At 42.1% G+C, this 20,486-nt stretch overlaps 1 protein-coding gene across 1 annotated transcript; it reads right to left on the reverse strand.

Annotated features, from left to right (window-relative positions):
- Positions 1 to 10,470: 10,470 nt before the first annotated feature.
- LOC149274994 (heparan sulfate glucosamine 3-O-sulfotransferase 2-like) lies at positions 10,471 to 19,845 on the reverse strand. Its single transcript, XM_089505010.1, has 2 exons — positions 19,442 to 19,845; positions 10,471 to 11,089 (listed from the first exon to the last, which is right to left on the reverse strand). The coding sequence occupies exons 1-2, from the start codon at positions 19,843 to 19,845 to the stop codon at positions 10,471 to 10,473; spliced, it is 1,023 nt and encodes a 340-aa protein (XP_089361136.1).
- Between the last annotated feature and the right edge of the window lie 641 nt (positions 19,846 to 20,486).

Here is a 20,486-nt window from a genome sequence, read left to right on the forward strand (position 1 = left end):
TATCTGGCCATTAGAAGTAAGGGGAACATGCTTTACGCAGATGCCTTCTGTCTTGTGGAAAACACATTGAATACAATGAATTTTGTATTTGATCTTCTTCGGAAATGTAACTGCGTCATAGACGCCTCTTGAAGAGCTATAACACAGAATTATTTGGAGTATCAGTCAATAATGTTCTCAGTCGGCGTGTGTAAAGTTTGAGCGCTGAGGGTGTTCGTTGCACACTTTACCTTAATGTATGCAAAACTGGATCAAGGGGAAAAAAAACACAATATGTAGAATGAAAATGACTTTAAGGCTCAGGAGAATTCTGTTACATGTATTTAGAGCTAATGCGTAAGTACATGAATGTTAACAGATGCGGATTTATCACACTGAGAGGGAAGAGACATCTAATCCTTGCAAGATTTCTCATTATACTCCAAGCTTCTTTATCGGCTCTTAATATGCCCATCAACAGAGACCATTATTGTAGACTTTGTGTAAATGGCATCTAATGTGATCATTAATCACTTAATCATTAATGGCACATTTTAGAGTGATGATATGCCAACCCATATTCCCTTCTGCTTTTGGGGTCTCCTTTATGCTCGAAGACTGGTTCCCAAGTGTCGATTTCAAGAGCTTCAGATGGGAGAACTTTAAAAATTTCTTCAGAAATTCACAAAAGGTAGCTGATTTGCACAGGTAGACCTGCAGCTTTGAAGAGATACCGAACATCAGTACAGTTAGTAGCTTCGAAGACTGGTGTTTGGGCCATTGTTTACAAAGGAAGCTCTCCTGGTCTTCTGGAAGTAGACTACCTCTCAAAAGTTTGGGGTTACTTAGAAATGTCCATGTTTTAAAACAACATGAAATGGATCAGAAATCCAGCACAGACAGGGTTAATGTTGTAAATTACTATTGTAGCTGGAAACGGCTGATTTTTAATGGAATTTCTTCATAGGCATCACTCCCATCAACCCTGTGTTCCAATGGCCCTTTATCACTCCCATCACTCCTGTGTTCCAATGGCCCTTTATCACTACCATCACTCCTGTGTTCCAATGGCCCTTTATCACTCCCATCACTACTGTGTTCCAATGGTCCTTTATCACTCCCATCACTCCTGTGTTCCAATGGTCCTTTATCACTCCCATCACTCCTGAGAAAAGGAAATGTTGGCACAGAGGAAAACACGGGACCAAGTATTTGTGTGACTCCAATGCAAAACAGGTAGCATCTCAAAATTTATGGAACACTAAAAATGTGATTAAATTAGGGGAAAGCTATTGTGCATTGGGCATATTTTTTACAAAATGGTTAACTGATTTTTTACAACATGGGGTTAATTTATATAATTGATTTGTATAGTCACATGACTGATATGTGGGTATATATATATATATATATATATATTACACACACACATATATAATACTGCATGTGTGGTGCTTTGTGAACACATTTATGGCTTGCTAAAGTTCCGTGAAGACTGAAACGTCTCCCGCTATATGCCAGAATAAATGATCACTTTCATTAAAGGGGTGTGCGGTGTCTTTTTTTTTGTGGTGGATAGTTTATCTTTTGAGCACAGGGGAATGCGGAGATGACTTTCAGTTCCTAAATCTACTTTAACTTCTTAAAGGAGAACTCCCAATGTTATTTTTAATTACTACTATGAAATTAAAAATAAGCGTCCAAAAATATTGTGCTGTTCTGTAATTTGTTAATAAATGCTTTCCAGGCAGTTGTACGTTACTAATGTGTATAAATTCTCGCTCTGTTATCTCAGCCCAATCTACTAGACAAACATCCTGACTCCACATCATACTGCCTGGGAGAAACAATAGAGTGACTCGGTTGTAATCACCCAGTGAGACATTCTGAATAATGAAAGTCTATGGTGGAACAGACTTCAAGAGCAGGGAAAATCACCCAAAATGTAATAACAACAAGGGTGGCCTCCAGGTCTGCTGATAAAGGGAGTTTATTGGAACAAACAGGGGTTTTCTCAATGCTGTACTAAAGTTTGAGATGAACTCACAGAGGACAACACAACAGCTTAACGGCCTGTCTGGTTCATCCCAGCTGGGGAACATCTCAACATTTATCCTTGTTGGTTGGTATCCTTCTAAGCACAAAAGAGCAAGCAGGTCCATGTCTGGACTGACCAGTTGGCTTGGTGTGGGCCCCAAGAGATCCTCGAAGGGTGAAGTGCAATACAAAACAAATTTGAGATGATCTCACCAAGGAGAGACAGACGCTCGATAGCCTTTCCTCCCTGCAACCCTGCTCGGGAGTATCTCAAGCATCCAACTGGACCCCACTAACGAGGCCCATGAAGGCTGAAATTAACGTCTTGGGGTCTGGGCTGCCCTTGTGGCATGATTAGACTGATTTGCATACCTGGGTACTCTCTGGGTTTTGTCTAGAGAACTCCTAGAGAAGCACTGTTTCTCCAGGTTCTCCGGGTCATCACTTAAATCCTCCGGGTCACGGGAGCAGGGTCCTGACATGCCCCACTCCCATTTCCCCTTTAAATAGGGGTGTCGGCGGGAATGACCCCCAACATCAGCGGGAACAGCCATTTTGTGGAGAGGAAATATGCCTCACGTTTGCTTTCTGAACGGCCCGCATGGACTAATATATCAATGGAGGTTTTTTCTTCTCTGATGGCACAAGGGAGCTTGAGATGCTCCTGAGCGGGCATGTACCGTAGGGCAGAATACTTAGCAGCTCTCTGTCCTCGATGAGTTCACCTCAAACTTGTTTTGTACGCCTTTTTGTCAATGCTCACGTTGGAAAATATCTATTTTTCTTTTATAAAAAGAGCCAGGTTATCAATAGGGCTGGGCCCTGCCTAGAATTACCTCCAATATATTATCTTAAAAATGGTCTAAAATAAACGCAAAGGAAAAAAAAATTACAAATGCATATCGCAAAAACGTAATGGCGTTGATCTAAATTGGTGGTGATATTTCCACGATGCAATTCACAGTTTTTGAAATCTGTTTTGTGCTCTTTCAATCAATGTCTACATTATCCGCAAATTCCCAAGGCTCCGACCAGTTCCACTAATTTAAATTGTATTATGAATTTAGACTCGTCATGTTATATGCTGTTAATTTAAGTTGACGTGTGAATCAATTTGATCTACTGTGAAGCGCAGATCATGCGGGTGATTCTTGCTATTTTTGATAATTGTAGGACGAATGTTTTTTTTTTTCCCCCTCAAGATTCTAGCAGTTCCTGCTTGTTCCAAAGCATCTAGAAACTCGAGAAATAGATCGATATCAATTGATTTTGTAGAGGACCCAGGGAGCTTGTTTAATAATGTTGTTTAGAGGTTGTGAAAAACATCAGAACTGAGGAATACGGAATGCAAGCAGCGAACTCTAAAAGGGCTAATTTCACAGCAAATTGTGATCTCTCAAAGTGCCCAATAACCAATCATATGTCAACAGTAGGGTGGTCCCAATGTTCTTTCAAATCAAATCTCAAGGACCAAAAGTGGTTCTGGTTTTATCTATATACTCGCTGGCATTGCTTTGCGTAATCCAACAGATTAATTTCTTAAAGTCTCATCAAGTCCCCTTTTTATTATTTTCATTTTTCGGGAGTCTTCACAAGTCATGGAAAATGTCAGGAAAATACCTTACTCGGGAGAATCTATCACCTTTCAGTTGTAGCTCATTGAGTCTCGACTCACGTTCCTCATGCTCTTCTGCGCCAGGATATGATGCCCATTTTCTGTTATAGAGGATTATGAAGGTCTCCAACAGGTCTGTGCTGGAGGACATGGACCACATCTGTCTACCCTCGTGAAGAGCCCTGGGAACAGAACGCTGGACAGGATAGAGTTTCCCAGTACAAGGTCCAAGACGCTGACAGAACCGGTTTGAACCGGTTTGATATCCATTATGCTTCCAAATGCTTAATCTTTCCTTTCGCGTGTTTTCTGTTTCTTCATCCAGAAATAATTTGACATTTCTGTGGTAGCTATAAATAACTGTACCTGTGGCTGTCCGTCCATTCACTGGCTCCTGTATATTTTAGATCACCTCACTGACCACTCATATAAAAAATTTAGCGAGAATAATCAAAGAATGACTATGACATTTTGTGGTGGGTCAGCGGCCACCCAAAGGAATTTAGTGTCTGACGCTGATCCGTAGTCACTGGTATTCAGAGCCATATTTTTGACCCGGTGTTCTGTAGACACGCTTCACTGGTCCCAAATAAAAAGCCGTAAATATACTGGGAGTGATGCATAAAAGGAACCGCAAATTCTTGGTAAGCACGATGACAATTTAGATTTTTTTGGCCCCGGGGTTTAGTTCTTCGCTATAAAAACCAAAAACAGTGAAAAAATGTTCTGGTGCCCATAGAGGCCACAGCAGCCACCAGACCCCCCAGTCTTCAGGTGTCGCACTCCCTGAAGGGATACGCGCCCTCTTCCCTCCTCGGCCAGAAGGCCTGCAGGAGAGCCAGGTTCTTCAGGATCATTGGAGTCAACGTTTGAGAGAGCGGGTTGCCCTAAGGCTTCCACACCTCAATCACAAAAAAACGAAATTTGTGTGCAACCAAATACAACACCCTGGGGCTTCAACCTTTTCCCTTCAGCATGGGTCCTCACTTGAACTTATAGCCATACATAAAACAAATAATCTTCCTTGTTCTGGAAAATGTTCCTCACTCTCATTATTAAATCAGAAACTTCTCGTTGGACCTCCTGCTGGTGCGTCTGTATTAATAATATTTCCATACAAAGTGCAGTGAAATCATAATGAAGAAGTTTGTCCCTCACAGTCATCTTGAGTCTCTGACCAGAATCATTTTGATACGTCGATGTTCCAATTTGTGAGATTACCCAATGAAAATTTTTTTTTCTAAAAAAAATGATATTTTTTTTCTTTACCAGTCTACTAGACCATAATCATAGGCTTTAAGGTTCCTGTGAATCAATGTGTATTCATCAAAACCTCCGGTGGAACGAGTTGGGACTGTAATAAGAGAGACTCTTGTTGTTAATGGACCCTTACTGTCAATTCTTCACTGTTTTTGGACTTTCTGTACATAAAAGAACTAGGTCCAATCTGCACATTTTACAGAAGACTTGATATTGAAAAATGTGCTCTGGAGTATAGTTTAATTTAGTAGCAGGACGCTCTAAGAACAGCAAAGTCATCAAACACTACTTTGGAAGCATCTGTTCTTCGAAGTTTTTGTAGAGGATTTGGTGTTGGAGAAAATCTGAATAAATAAATTGTTATATCGATATGCGGCATAAGCAGGGACATTAAATAAATATAAAAATAAATATTAAATAAATATTTTTAACTTTAAAGCTTTTTTACTCAATTTGGCTAAAAGTAATATATTACATCTTGGTATAGAATTAAACCATCTGCCCTGTAACTGATCAGACATTAAATAAAACTTAATCATATCACATTTTTTTCACAATTATTGTGATTTCTTTAGAGTAAGGGACTGTTTAATATCAGGGACACTGAGATTTGTGGCAAAGTGTAACAGACTTAGCATATTTATTTACTCCATTCCCCTTCAACTAACGCCACAATCAGAGGCTCCCAACAGCTTCGAACAAAGGGGAGGAATAAACATACTAGGAAACACTACGGGAACACTCCAGGATGGACTCCAGGTAAAGGGTATACTTCCTTGGGTTCTCCCTGGGTTATTTTCTCAGGGAGGAGAGAGCTAGTAACCTACCCTAAGAAGTACTTAATGAGGAAGAGCATACAAATCTGGAGAGCAGGAAGTTAAGATAAGTAAGCAGTAAGCATACCTGAGAACTCTTGGTACTCCCCGCCCACTTCCCCTCCAAAAATGGCGGCTATCCTGCGGCGTCAGCGGGACCACCAGCAACATCAGTGGGACCGTCCACTGACATCAGCGGGACCCCCCTCCCGAAACATCAGTGGGACCCCTCACTGACGTCAATTGGACTTCCTACCCGGACCCCTCCTTGCGGGATGCAATGCCTAAGTATGCGCATAAAATGGGTTTCTAATACATGCGCATTCTTTTAATTGGTAAACACCATAACAGGTTTATTTAGAGAGAAAAAAAACCTGAAAAATGTAGTAATTCAGAAAAATACCAGATTCACTTGAGGCGTTTAATTCTTAAATACGGTTTTTAGATATATCCCCAAAACCCTCTTAAATCTGAAAGGTAAATTATATTTCTAAAAACACTTCTATGTCATTGGCGCCATGAAAAACATCCCCACCAGCAGATTTATTTCGCTAAACCGACATCGATGCGTGATAAAAACCATATGTTTATGTTTCACACCCTGATGACCCTTTCTGACGGATATATCTCTTTTTTTATTCTGTTAAAGACACCGTACGCCACCTGCCTATACCTTGTTGATATTATTGTCGGGAACTCCGGCTGCCTCTTTACATTGGGTTTTTTTTTTTTTTGGTTCTTCTTCTGTGCAAATGTCATCAGATTCTGAAGTTTTGATTTATTAATATCAGATCGGATTAAAGATTACGTTCTGCTGCCTTCCGCATCGGAAGTTAATATGATTTTTCTCATTTATCCCTGGACATCTCGCTTGACTGGAGGAGAGTCTGCCTTAACGTCTTAAATCTAATCACGTGATGTACGCTTATTTAATCCCCGTCATCGCATGTTTAATTAACTATGACATATCAATGTATGGTCTACGCAGGCGACTGCTTAAACATCAGCAAAGTATTCTAGCCTTCGGAACATAGTCAACCATCTTCGTAAAGCAATCTATCGGTCTTACGAAGAATCTTCCCCGTTGTTTTAATCCTTATTTTTCAGCGTTAACGTGGAATTTATCTTGGGTGAAAAACCATACAAAGAGTTTTTGTTCAAAGGAATGAGGAGACCATCAAAATCTTCTATTATCTGCACCAGGGACCCATAAGGAACTAACTGCTCAATCCATGTCTAGTTGCCACGGCACCAATAATCCGTTTCGGGGAAATCCTATTTTTTTTTTACTTAGGTTTCCATTTGCCCGCCATGGTTATTTGGGCCTATGGCATCTATGCATGCGCAGTGTGATTGGCTATGGCTTAGGCTCAGTAGCACATGCCCAAGCCACATCCCCGGCAGACCATGCTATATGTCCATATTACGCATGTGGGTTTTCAGGGTTTCTGAACAAGAATAACACCACCCAACTTTAGGAATAGAAGCAATAAAATATGAGCCAACAAGTGTTGGTTATGAAGCTTTCACATGTTTATTCAACGCGGACACGGTAAGTAAGACTTTGTCACGTTGAAGAAGACGCTGGGCATTAATCTCAGTAAGTGCTTACTTAACATGCTGTTTCGGAGCTTGGGAAATCCCACTTAAATCTACATCGGGATAAGCCGCTCTTCAAAGTATAATTTAAATGAGTTGTGCAATATTTTTACTGCCGATCTGTCCTAAGTATGAATTTACACGCATGATAAGCGATACAGTCAATATCATTAATAGATGCTATCCCAGTGCATAAATGGAGCAGCAGCCGCGTGTCAACGGATACTGTAGCAGCATTGACTGTTTTAAAATAGGTTGATATGTTATGAGGTCCTATGAGGTCACAGGTGGTGCATAAATGACCAGACCCCAGTCCCAAGAGAGGGCAAAAAGCCACTATGACTCCAGTTACCCCAATCCCTGGAGTCTAGTAGATCAGTTCCTTTTGTGTCACAGAGCAGTCATGCTGTAAGTGATGATGTCAAGTATGACATCATATCCCTGCTACAATATATCGTTCTACTCCGGCAAGCAGACTAGTGAAAGGTATTAGCCCTGCATTTACATTATTTCATGCAGGGAGAGAGCAAAAGACATTAGATGCGCATTAGATGCCAATTATAGGAAAGACTGAGCACAGGAACAAACTGCCCAAAATGCAACAAAACTGATTAAAAAAAAGTGTTGAAGAAAATTAGAAATATTTTATTGACAGGGAGTCATAAACGCTACAAGTATGCATTTGGAGAGCTTTATCAAGATGCGTGCATGCGCATATATTAGACTTCCCTTTATGTTCAGATCGCCGCTTGCAACAATTGTTCTGCGTCTCAATTGTGGGTTTTCTGTAGTCTTCAGGATTCTATGATAACATTACATGGGGGTTTAAGTGCCAGAAGAATGAGTTAAAGCCTACATTCACGGGCCTTTCCTTGATTCCGTGTCTGTAAGATACACAGAGGCTTAAGGAGAAGAAGCAAATAATCTTAATGGACGCGGTAAGAAGCAAGATACGAACTGCACCTTGTCCAACTGACACACGATGGTACACATTAGAGCCCTGCGCGGGACTACTTTTTTAATCCCGCTCCCGCGGTTTTTAATCCCGCTCCCGCCCGCTCCCGCAATGTGGGTGTGCCGCTCCTGCCCGCTCCCGCCACATTTGTGGCCAATCCCGCCCGCTCCCGCCACATTTGTGGCCAATCATGCCCGCCTCCTTACCTGATTTCCCGCGCAGTCCCGCGCGGCTGCCCTCGAGTTGTTCCCTCACGGCGTCTCTTCTCTTGCTCCGCCCAGGAACAAGGCGGAGTCACAGGAAGTGCCTTCACATCACGTGACTCGGTTTTGTTCCTGGGCGGAGCAAGCTAGGAGACACTGTAAGGGAGTAGCAAGAAGGCAGCCGCGCGGGACTGCGCGGGATTACCGGGACCCGCAGGTACAGTGCCTGACCGCCCGCTCCCGCCCGCAGCCCCAGCAAGACCGCCCGCGCCCGCAAGTTTTTTGGCGGGTCCCACGGGACCCGCCTCCCAGTGCAGTCCTCTAGAACACATGACAAAACACAACATTACAATTGTTGCTGTTCTGTATTCCTTTGCCTAGTTGTTAACCTGTGCAGAGCTCATGGACCATGTACTACAGATTGGACCGTTCTACAAGGTCCTTAGAATGATACAAGACGAAAATATTAAAAGAAGTGGAAATGAGACACAATAACTGTAATTTTAGGCAACTTTGGCAACTCAAAAGACGTAACAATTTTTCATAGGCCTGAAAAAAGACCTGTTGGATCAGTCAGGAAAGAGGAAACCATGTAGCAACCCAACACCGGGGTGATGAATATTGGGGTGTAAGATACCTGTGAATAGCCGTATTGTCGGGACTGGAGCTGTAGTGAGGTCTTTAGCCAACCATAGCTTAGAAGCCAACTCTGGTTGCGTAAACTGAGACTAACATGACTGATATGGTAGAACAACCCATGCTAATTAACTTCAATCTTTTTGGATTCAGTAATAGTGTTGATTTAGCATTTCAGATCTGGGTATTCCCTGTTTAGACACAACATGCTATAAAAGTTGAGTCTTGTTTAACTGTGTAGCCTTACACAATGTAACAGAAACAGGAGTCCTGGACAACGTCTGGGCCTCATTCATTTTGATGGGATGAAGAAATCCCAGGATTTTGTCTTCCTTTTCTATTAGTACGCTTTACTCCAGTTTCTCTTGAGTGGAGGAGATCTCTAGCTTTTAGATATCTTCACACCAAAAAAGACAACTACAAAAAATAACCAGGATTTTCCAAATATTGTTGTGAAATTGGATATTAAACATGAGTTGAGAAGTTTTATCTGAGCATCTTCAAACAAAATTCCCCAAATAAATGACAAAGTACTCTATGAAAAGGTAGGAGATCCTAAAACTGAAATGTGCAAAGTTATAGTTTAGCTTTACCCCATTGTGTTCTTTGTGGGTGTTTTCCATATATCTAAACAATCTGTACACAAGTATGTGACTATGTTTTATAGATACAAGGGCAAAAACACACTTTTTTGTTGCAATTTGAGACACATGAAACACATTAATAGCTTGTGACTTATCCTTTGGACCATGCTGTGCCACCAAAGCCCACACTGAGAGATTGCTCTACTTCAGAGAAAGTAACATAATGGAGGGGCACGATGTCACATTCTTAAGATTTGGTCACCGTCATTTGTGCTAATTATCCATATCCTAGAATTTGTGCCATTTGTGATTCAACATCTTGGTGCCACTTCGTTAATGTGACATAGAGACGAAAGACCACCATGTAAGCCATAGCCACATTACTGAACATCGGGGACTGATCCAGCAGCTACCTTTGCATTATAAAACAACTGGCTTTTCTTTTTAAACTTCTTTCCTGTATCAACATTCACTCCAGTGATTTGTGCTCTCCTATTATTTGACTTGCCTCTTTTAAATGTGGTATTATATGTAAAGTTGTGCATCGTATCATATCGATATATGTTTTAACCTTGTGCCTCTTTCCTGATTTCGGCTATAGTCCCATCAGTGGGTTGGTAGGTATCATTCTGCACTCATTACGAGGCAATGTCATCCCTTTGGCTCTGCAACCTATTATTTTGTATTTTGTCTGATTTGATTTTGTCTCTTGCCCCATCTTTATTTTCCCTTAGTTTGCAATCGTGATTTGTGCTTTACTTTCCAGCAACACCTGCCTGGAACCTCCCTACTCCCAGTGAAAATCCTGCCCAACAGTCTCATAAAACTTTATGTTATGGGGTCTATAGAATTCTCTCAGTTGTTCTATATCCTCTGTGTTTATCTGTACATGAGTCCGTCCCTTTGATTTGCCCAGACAACGTGGTACTCCTCCACCTCCAGGCTTCTTGAGACAAGGGAAGCCCTTGGTTTTGTTGAAGTAGAAGTGTTTGTCGGTGACCAAACGCTTGAGACCAAGGAAGTCCTGCACTCGTGCCATCTCCCCAGCTGGGTCTGTGATAAGTCTCTCTCCGCTCACAAAATGCATCTGCGAAATTGGGAAATGGCTAAGCCATGGTTGAAGGTGGAGTGCGTAGAGTCCGATCCTAATAGCATTCCAAGATGTGTCTACTTCTCCACTTGTCTTGTTACAGAAGGCCAGTTCACTAAAGCTTGGGATGTCAGGTTTCTTGGACAGAGTCTGTGTGTAGTCCGAGATGGCACGGGTAACTGGGTTACGGACAACCACAATCAGCTTAACTCTGGGAGACATGTGAGAGATCCTTCGTGGAGCATCCCGTGTCACAAAGTAACTAGGGGTCTTCTCCACCGTGATTTGTTGATCGAGAGATCGAGGCATGAGGTTTCTAAACATGGAGACAACAAGTAAGGAAGTTAACCATACAGCAAAAGACACAGCCTTTAAATACTACTGTTTGAGCCAAATTCCATTCATTTCTGTTTTTAATGATTGGGAAGCTGCCATGAGAATTAGTGACCCTTTCTGGATGTCATTGGAGGCACCTCTACCATCGCCTTAATAAATAGATATCAATACAACTTCAACAAATTGCAAGGGCTAAAAATTGGTGGGATTGGGGATGGGTCATGAGCAAGACAAGATGAAGTAAGCATTCGGCAGTGGCCAGTTATCTATCGGGCCAACCCTGGAAAGATATTTGTCTGGAGAACTATCTGGAAAATCCAGCTTGCTGGTATTACCCAAAAAAATCTGTAGCCTAATACTCCAAAAAACAGGGCAAGCGCTACCAATGCCAACATGAAGCCAGGTCTCTCTCTCCTCCCTCATGTATTTTGTCTTTGCTTACACGTGACCTATGGTTTAAGAACATAAACAAGGACCAGCACACCAATAACGGTCATAAAATGTATTATGAATGTATAAGTACAAGCAATAGCCATGAGACATGACCTACGGCTACCTGGCCTGCCAAGGAATCCAACCAGTGGGACAGTGGTCCAGAAGACGAGCAGATTGGGAAAGCCTGCAACAATGTATTAGTCATATTTTATCATTGCCTTATTATCTGTTGTGCTTTATGTGGGATCTTGCTGCTTCATCATATGTTCTACCCTACATATTTGTTATAATTAGCGATTGTGTTTTACAGAGGAGCTGTGTGGTCGTAAGCAATCTCTAGTACGACCAGCTAAAACAATGGCGGTAGAATCCAGTTCCTACATGGCGTTTACTAAATAATTATGGGAATGGAGGGAAAATTATTATTATTTATTGTTTTTTTTATATAGCGCCATCATATTCCGTAGTGCTGTACAATGAGAAATTGCATGGATGTTTCCATTTAATATATGTTGGTGAAAAAATGTGATACGGTGCCTAATAATCCAAAATAACAAATTTAATAAAAATATTTTAGCGGTTATAATTCTAAGATGTGCATTGCAAGCACTTTGTACAGAACAGATAATTAAGTAGAACAGATTCGTAATAACGTATAGGAGTCGGTTACAGGCGGAACACTCGGCTCCTATTTTACTTAGGCGCTTAAGTGCAGTTAATTTATCTTCAAGTAATTAATCTAAGGTGAAATTCCATCCTAGATAAAGAAAGCCACATTCATTAAAAATCTCATAATAAGCTACAGCTGCTGCAATTATTTGTTAATCAAAAGGCTGTCTGGATGAAGATTTATCCATGTTTTCCGCATCCACACGGAACAAGAAGAAGATTGTTAAAAAAAAAAAAATGTACTAACTGCTCAGGCAATAAAAACATTTAGATGAAGGATTTCGAGAAGCCCCTCTGATTCTTAGCAGTTGGCCTTAAAGGGGAACTGTCACCATCATGGCTTTTTACAACTACATTTATTTAATGAAACTATTATGATTTATTTGCTTATTAAAAAAATTATCTTGTCTAAGTGGAACAGCACCTTTAACCCAACGATTCAATTAAGACACGAGACTCTTAGGTTATTTATGGCGTGCTAATTACAGACAGTTTCAAGCACAGTTATCTCTATGGATTACCTGAACACCTGTTTTTTTCTCTCTAAATACATACATTTAACATGCTGCTTACACCACATATGTAATTCTGCGGAGCAGAGCGCGGCATCCATATACCCAGGGAAGCAAATCGATAAATTGCAGTGGCTTTAATAAGGTCCCAGCTGTGACTAATTAATTGATCACCCCATGGGATCATAAGAATGCTACATAATAGCAGCATACCCGGGAACTTGTGGGCTCCGGATAACCGGAGCCTTCCCTTGAGGGACACGGCCAGGACTGCCCATTGACGTCAGTGGGCGTTCCCGCTGACCTCAGTGGGCGTTCCCATTTAAAAGGGGAAATGGGCGGGGAGTGGGGCGCATCAGGACCCCACTCCCGTGACCTGGAGGATTCGAGGGTTGACCTGGAGGAGCGGCACTTCTCCAGGAGAGTTCCCAGGTATGACGAGAAGGCAGCACTGAAAGCGGCTGAAAGGCCATGTAGAGATCTGTAATCCCACCTTGGTGCCCCAGCCAGATCTAGAAGACGGTGTGTCCCAAATTCAAATTAGAACAAAAAGCCCATCCTACTTTTTTCAAGTGCCAAATACTTTCTATATGCCCAGGCCTGGGCTGGCCATCCACCCCACCAGTCTGATGCCCCATGCTTGCCTAATCAGATCGGGTGCTGCAGTGTGCGGCCACCGGCTGGATTTGCCTGGCTGAACACTGCATGAGCATAAGAGCATAACGCGCGGACTCCCATATCCAGCCACAGCCACGTCATTTGGCGGCCACCAGCCTTAAAGTGCCAGGACCACCTCGTCATCCCGTCTGGTCCTATATAGGTGAAGATGTAGGCTCTGCTAGGCTGATTCACAGCCGTGGCCTCCCCCCAAGCTTTACAAACATGATTTTGCTCGGTATATTAAACTCAACCCTTTAGCCTCCTGCGTATTAGCTTTCAGATATGATTGTGCCGGCTGACTTGTCATATTCTGCTCCGAGGTACTCCGCTCACCCGGTTACTGCAAATATAAAATAAATGAAAGACCCAACATGTATGAGCCCCTGTCTCTAACAGAATCTAATCACAACCCTCCATAGTTTTTCTCATTATGTGTCTGATCAGGATTATCGATCCCTTTGGATGACGGTCTATTAATTACAATCTTTTTTTTTAGCTTTATTTTTTCCACTCTGGGTCAATTCCCAACAGTTCAAAAATCATAAGCTCTGCTTACCAGTTTTTATTAATTACATTGAAAATTGATAGTAAAAGCAAACAAAAAAATATATATATCAATATATAGAGAGAAAGAAATGGGGAGTTAAAGCGTCCCTTTTTGTGATGTCATCTCGCAGCTAGATATGTAAATAGACTGAGAATCGTTCATTTGCATACCGGGTTCAATGTTAATGTCATAAATGATGTGATTATTTTTTTTTTTTCTTTTATTCGGTACATTTGATAGTAAATATTTTTTCCTTAATGATGCGTGATACTATTTAGAGTACAGCAACGTTCCTCGTAAGATTACAGATAAGAGATTCGGTGCATTAGCTGAGCCGCCTGCAGCACCTTGTCAAATGATTTATCGCAAATCTTTGGCTGTTATACTCACTTCTCTTGCGCTTATGAATTGCCGGCTGTAACTTGCTGTAGCGAGCAGGGCCAGGGCTAGGCTGGGGATACTTTCAGGCTGGCAGCCGCCAAAGAGGGTAAGTATGACCTAAAGCTGTTGCCCGAATGTTGCAGCGCCTGATCTGCCTTTGGACTGGCATATCGGGCATTTACCTGGTGTGCTAGATGGCCATACCTGAGAACTTTCTTGCTCTGGCTACCTGGAGCCGCCCCTTTGTAGCCCCACTGATGTCAGTGGGTGGTCCCGCTGACTTCTGGGGGTAATTTTTGGAAGGGAAGTGGGTGGATGAGCTTCACCCGGAATCTCTGATGCCCCTCTTTTCTAGGATCTCTAGGATCTCAGGGTATCACAGGGTTCTACAGCCCTAAAAGCCCCGATAGTGTGTATAGGAACAGCACGAATTGCAAAACTAAAATGCATTATTCTTCCTCAAAATGGCTTACTGTTTTCATAATAATCAGCATGCAGATCCATGGCGGACACGCGATTTATTCTCAATGGACGTTTTTTCGTTTACTCCATCTATACATTATTAGAATGAATTTTTAAAATTAAGAATTAATTGTGTTTTCTTAAACCATCCTCAATAACTATAATCTCTTCAACTCATTCCTTCTGTTTCGTCAGCAGACTAACAGCGCATGTTGAGCGCCGACAAAGGCTAAACATGGTGTCTGGGAATACGAGTCTTCCTGATGCTCAATGAAATACACGCGGAATAAATATGATTGCAAGATTAGTGAATATCATTGCTTAGCGAAACAAGTCCTCCAGGGGTATAATCCTGTTATTGTTTTAAGATGCATCCAACAACCTGTTACAAAACATTTCCATCCCAATAACGGTGAACAATGTGCTATTATCTTGAAAACCTGGCGTTCTTCTTGCCCTCCAGGGGTAGGTTTATATGCTCCTGACCTAGATGCTCGGCAAGCACAAGGCAAGCTGATGAAGATGCGCCGATAGAGATAGCAGAAGAATTACAAATGGTGAGGGTGTCAGGAAGATTAAAAGGAAACTCTCTTCTTCATTTTTTAAAATTAAAACGAAAGGACTACTTTATGGTGCAGACACTGAGATGTCTACCTACTCAACTTCCTGTCCCGACGTTCTCTCCCTTCTCCTCGTCTACTCTTACTAATAGGCCTGGACCGGTCAGCTGGAACACCGGGCAAATGCGCCACACACTCACCAGATCCGTCACTCGCTGGACGTGCAGCCAAGGGCTTGATATGCCCAAGAACATTAAAATGTAGCACATGGCCCTGCGTATGCAGCTGTTGGCCACACTTTGGTCATCCGGTGGCCGCTGTCCTTAAAGTGCCAGGAACTACCTGTCATGACCAGCCCGGGTCTGCATGCTAAGGCTGCCTGAACCAACCAACATCAATCAACAACTTAACAACTGAGGGAGAGATAACCTAATCATCTGGACCCTGCCAATATTAAGTTAAGATGGCTGCTCCTATGGTATAGAAATAAGGAGGGTTTCACATATAAACACAAGTTTGTCTACTGTAATATCACCATTTAAACCAGACGCACAAGATGTCCTTCACTGGTCTGCTCCTCTTTCATTCCTCTTTTTATTATTACAATATCATTTTTTGTAACACTAAAACACACGCATTTATACAGAAAACAACAACTATCCTTAGGTGGGCATCATGGTGCATGCAGCTAACGCGAGACAAATGCAAATGAATTATGGAGCCTATCATTCTTCAGACTTTCACTTCATCCTTCAAGAACCATATAAATTCTCATTTAATAAAGTCACCGGGCTCACACAATACAGAAACATTCATTTATAAACTCATCAGAGCTGAGCTCTCTACCATAAACATGTGGGTCGGTGGTATATATCTTACGTCAGGGAAGTCCAATAATGACCTTCAGCGGCACAAGGTGGCCATAGGTTTAGGAGTTTTCTATTTCACATGCAGTAATTAAATTAACGCTGTAATTAACACTGAACTAGTTGGACACCTAGACAGGTCCTTGGGATGGAAGGGCTGAGCCAGACCCTGGACCATGAGTTGACCATCCTTGGTATACCAAGGTCCTAATAAAGGAGTACCGGAGGGTCATGCTTATAGCCAATGCCAAATTGGCTCAAGCTCCTCCCGCTCCGTTTAGACCATCTTTTGTCCAACCATATTGAATTCAAATAAGTAGAACCTGGATTTACATTGGCTGAATTAACACCCCAAGCACCCGTTCCTCAGTGCTTTACCCCAAACTAGATAAACAAACAAACAACATGATAAACATGCCGCGGTCATAGGAGTGGTAAAAACACATCAGGACGTCATCAAAAGTGGGTGGAGCTATCATTAAGCCAAAACCACTGTGACTCGAAAAGTGGGGTTGTTGGCAATTGCCTAGTCTGCTGTATGGGGCACCTGACCCTGAAAGCCTGGGGTAATAATGGGGTAATAATTATCATGTAAGAATCTGATTTATTCAAATCCTGAATTGTGCGTTTCCCGTTTAATTTGTTCTCCCAAAATAAATAAAAAACCTCCATCACTAAATTATCACAAAGGAAAACATTATTTCTTTATTTTCTGCCTTAACATTCTGGGCTGCCGGTTGCCCCCATGGGTAAGGAATCTGGCCCACGTGCTCTTCTTTTATCTTTTTTGTCTTTCATCTCCAAGCTGTTCTCTATTTTCAGGTCACTTCTCTTGGATTCTTTTCCGTCTACTTTGTATTCAATTTTAAAACAAGGATGTGCATACCCAGGCAGGTTGGGAGCACAGGGTTTGCATGCCAAAATTAGCTCGGCCGATAACATTAACCTAGAATTCTAATAAAAAAAGGAAAAATCTTAACCGAACTTCTATAACTTCCATATATAAATTCAAACATTCCAAGCCATCCTGGCATTAATTTGCCCCAAACTCCGGACATTTTAAGTAGTTAAGGAGGGGTTTGTAGAAGAGAAAAAATAAATCCATCATGATGTGAAGGTATGTAAGGTCCTCTATAATACCAGTATTTGTAATACTGGACAGGATATTAACTGATACCACCTCTGCTGGGAAGCAGTTCCATTTATCTTCCACCCGCATTTTGCCCTAGAGGTTGGTAAACTGTTCTAAAGGGTTCAAAAGGTTAATTCTCCTTTTCTATTTAATCTTTTGGTGTATGTAGTATATGTAATGATGTATTACTCAAACCAAACTGGGTTCTTGGTGTTGTGCCTAATCCATGACCGCAACATCTACCACTTCTGCTGGAAGGCTGTTGCGCTAAACCACCACCCCCTCAGTAGAAAACAAAACCACAAAACATGTATGTTTTTGACCCTCTACAACAACTAAATATGAGCTCTTTATGTGGTTAGGAAACTAAGACGGGCCGAGAGGTGTCACCTGCTGTCTCAGTATTTCATATGTTAGTTATGGACCAAGAAATCATTCTTGTAAGAAAAAAAATGAATCATTAGTCTCCTCCGGTCCATACATTAAACTCAGGGGCCATGCGCAGGAATCCGCTGGAGCCGTACCTGCTATTTAATAAAAAAATAGCTATAAAGATTTTAGTTAAACCGGTTTGGGGTTTCGTATTTCAAATATTTATATTCTGCCTAATTTGTGAAACATTGTGACTTATTTAAAGAAATTTGCAAAAAAAATTATTTATTAATTTATAGAAATGTCGTATTAATTACTGCCAGAATAGCAATGTATATAATATATATACACAGTGTTACATTTTATTCTTTCCCATGGTTGTGCAGTAGAGTACAAAATGTCAACATAAACTGTGATATGTCATTATACGAAATCATCCAGATGTGTTGGCGGACACCTACTTGTCAAGTTTTATCTATCTATCTATCTATCTATCTATCTATCTATCTATATATATATATATATATATATATATACACACACACACAATATCATTATATGTATATATATATATATAGATAGATATATATATATCTATATATATATATATATAGATATATATAATGTGTCTGTGAATGTACCCGTTAAGTGCATTTAGTTGTATATATTGTGTATATTTCATGTTTACCTATCATCTACATTTTTCAGTCTTAAAGAAAATATTATTCATTATAAACAATTAGAAAGGTATATATATATATATATATATATACACACACACATATATATTTATAGATATATTTATAGGGGTTCCGTACTTTAATGGGTATTAATGTATATAATGATAACACAGAATGTCTTTCTTTTTAGAGATCCCGAGTCCTGACTTCTCATCTCCTTATCTCAGCCGTTCTCACTCGCTTTCTAATCTCCTTATCCGTAAATCATTGGGCTTCTTCTTCGAATTATCACAGAATAAAGCCCAGTAGATCCTTCTTAGGAAGCCGCCGGCTCGGGCTCAGCAGCCTCTGAAATGTTCTTTAGTGGAAACTAGTTACAGGAGGCCATCTGTCAAAGTCACCGAGCTGGCGGCGGCAGGGCTGCAGTTTTCGCACCGCTTCTAGGTAACCACTTCCAATCAAGACTCAACGGATTGTGTTTTGGAAGGAATCTTAAAGATACGTCAGATTAGGATTTTACTGACACCTGGGACTTTAAATCCGATTATTAACTACGGGTTACTTGGCACTAAGATTACTGTATTTTAGCCAATTTTAACTTTTTTTTCTTAGTCCCAGCTAATTAAGAAACCACGGACCATCTTACAAACTGAGGCTATTTCAGAACGTTAGGACTGCATAGAAAGAGGCTAGAAAGAATCTTTTTACGTTACCGAAAAGGTTGGTAGATACGTGGAACAGCCTCCCAGGAGAGGTGGTAGAGGTTAATACAGTGAAGGAACTTAAACATACATGGGATCTAATCTAAGACGAGACCAAGAACTGAGTAAGGGTTCAGTCTTTGCAGCAGGACAGACTAGATGGGGCTGAATGGGGCCAATCTGCCGGAAAATTCTGCGTTTCTATGTTAATCTATATAATCTTAGAAAAAAGTCAAATTTCTATATTTTATGAAAAACAGTAAAGAAAAGGCGATAAAAGCTAAAGACAACTGATGAGTTAAAAAGCAGCAGGCAGTAGTTGCTTTTAGTGGCCCCCCCAGGACAGTGTACTCACCTGTACCAGTCCAGACCCCTGTCATAGTGTCTATCGAAGAAGTGGGGTTCGGTCCCCATGGCTCTGACTTCGGGGTGCACCCTGATAAATTCCAAAACAGCCCTCGTGCCTCCTTTTTTGACCCCCACAATGATAGCCTGGGGGAGTCTCTTGTGCCCATATCTGGGGGTCGCGCTGCTGTTGCCCGGAGGGTGAGTCTGATGCTCTGTGGGTTTGGGGGAGACCCCCTTTATTTGGGGGGCTTCAGTGCCACTCCATTCACCGGTGGTATTGGGTAGATCGGTGTTGCTTGGGAGGATGGTAACTCCGGAGAGGGGGCAGAGAGGCATTTTCTGCAGTAGCTTTTTGCCCCCGAGGGTTGGGGGGAGAGGGCAGGTGAGTTGCTGGTAACCCCCGCTTCCCATCGCGGAGTGAGTGCGGAGGATGAGGTTGTAGCAGAGCAAAGAGCAGAACAAGCACAGGGTGCAGGCGAAGAGGTATCTCCGGGCCCTGCGGGGGCTCAGTCTGGGTGCCATGACTCCATGCATAGGGGCCACATTGTGGCCCCTCGGGCTCCTGCATGTGTAAGTGTCCCGGGTGAAGCTCGCACGGAGCACAGCTGCCTGGCACACACCCCTGTCTGAGATCAGCTTGGGGGGCAGGTCTTCCTGCAGCCCCCACCCACCCTTCTTCATTAACCCTTCCTGAGCAAAACGGGGCAGCAGCGAATTAGGAGAGCGTTTGGTTAACCCCTACACTGCCGGAGCTGGGGACCAGACCTACAGATCCCACCAGCACAGAGCGCTGTGATTGGAAAGTTCTCTCCCCCCCCCCCTCCATCTGCATGCACTGCCTGGCACCCAGTCCCTTTAATCACAGATTGTGCCCAGGCAGGGGGTTTGGGTGTCCCGGCAGGGGGTTCGGGTGCCCCGGCGGCTCCTGTAATAACCCCCAGGGTTTGTGGGGCATCTCTGTGTCGTCTGCTATTTCAGCATTAACTCTTTGTCGCCCAGGCATGCCCGGATTATGTCATCTCCAGCTCTCCGATGATAGGCAGGGGCTGCTA

This window comes from Sceloporus occidentalis, unplaced genomic scaffold, assembly GCF_023333645.1.
Source record: "Sceloporus occidentalis isolate IW3139 unplaced genomic scaffold, rSceOcc1.0.p SCAF_306, whole genome shotgun sequence".
NCBI lineage: Eukaryota > Metazoa > Chordata > Lepidosauria > Squamata > Phrynosomatidae > Sceloporus > Sceloporus occidentalis.

Coding starts and splice junctions, on each gene's coding strand:
- LOC149274994 (XM_089505010.1), bottom strand. CDS start 19,845: ATGGGAAGCGGGGGTTACCAGCAACTCACCTGCCCTCTCCCCCCAACC. Junction 11,090..19,441: donor AGGGGTCTGGACTGGTACAG/GTGAGTACACTG, acceptor CTCCATGTTTAG/AAACCTCATGCCTCGATCTC.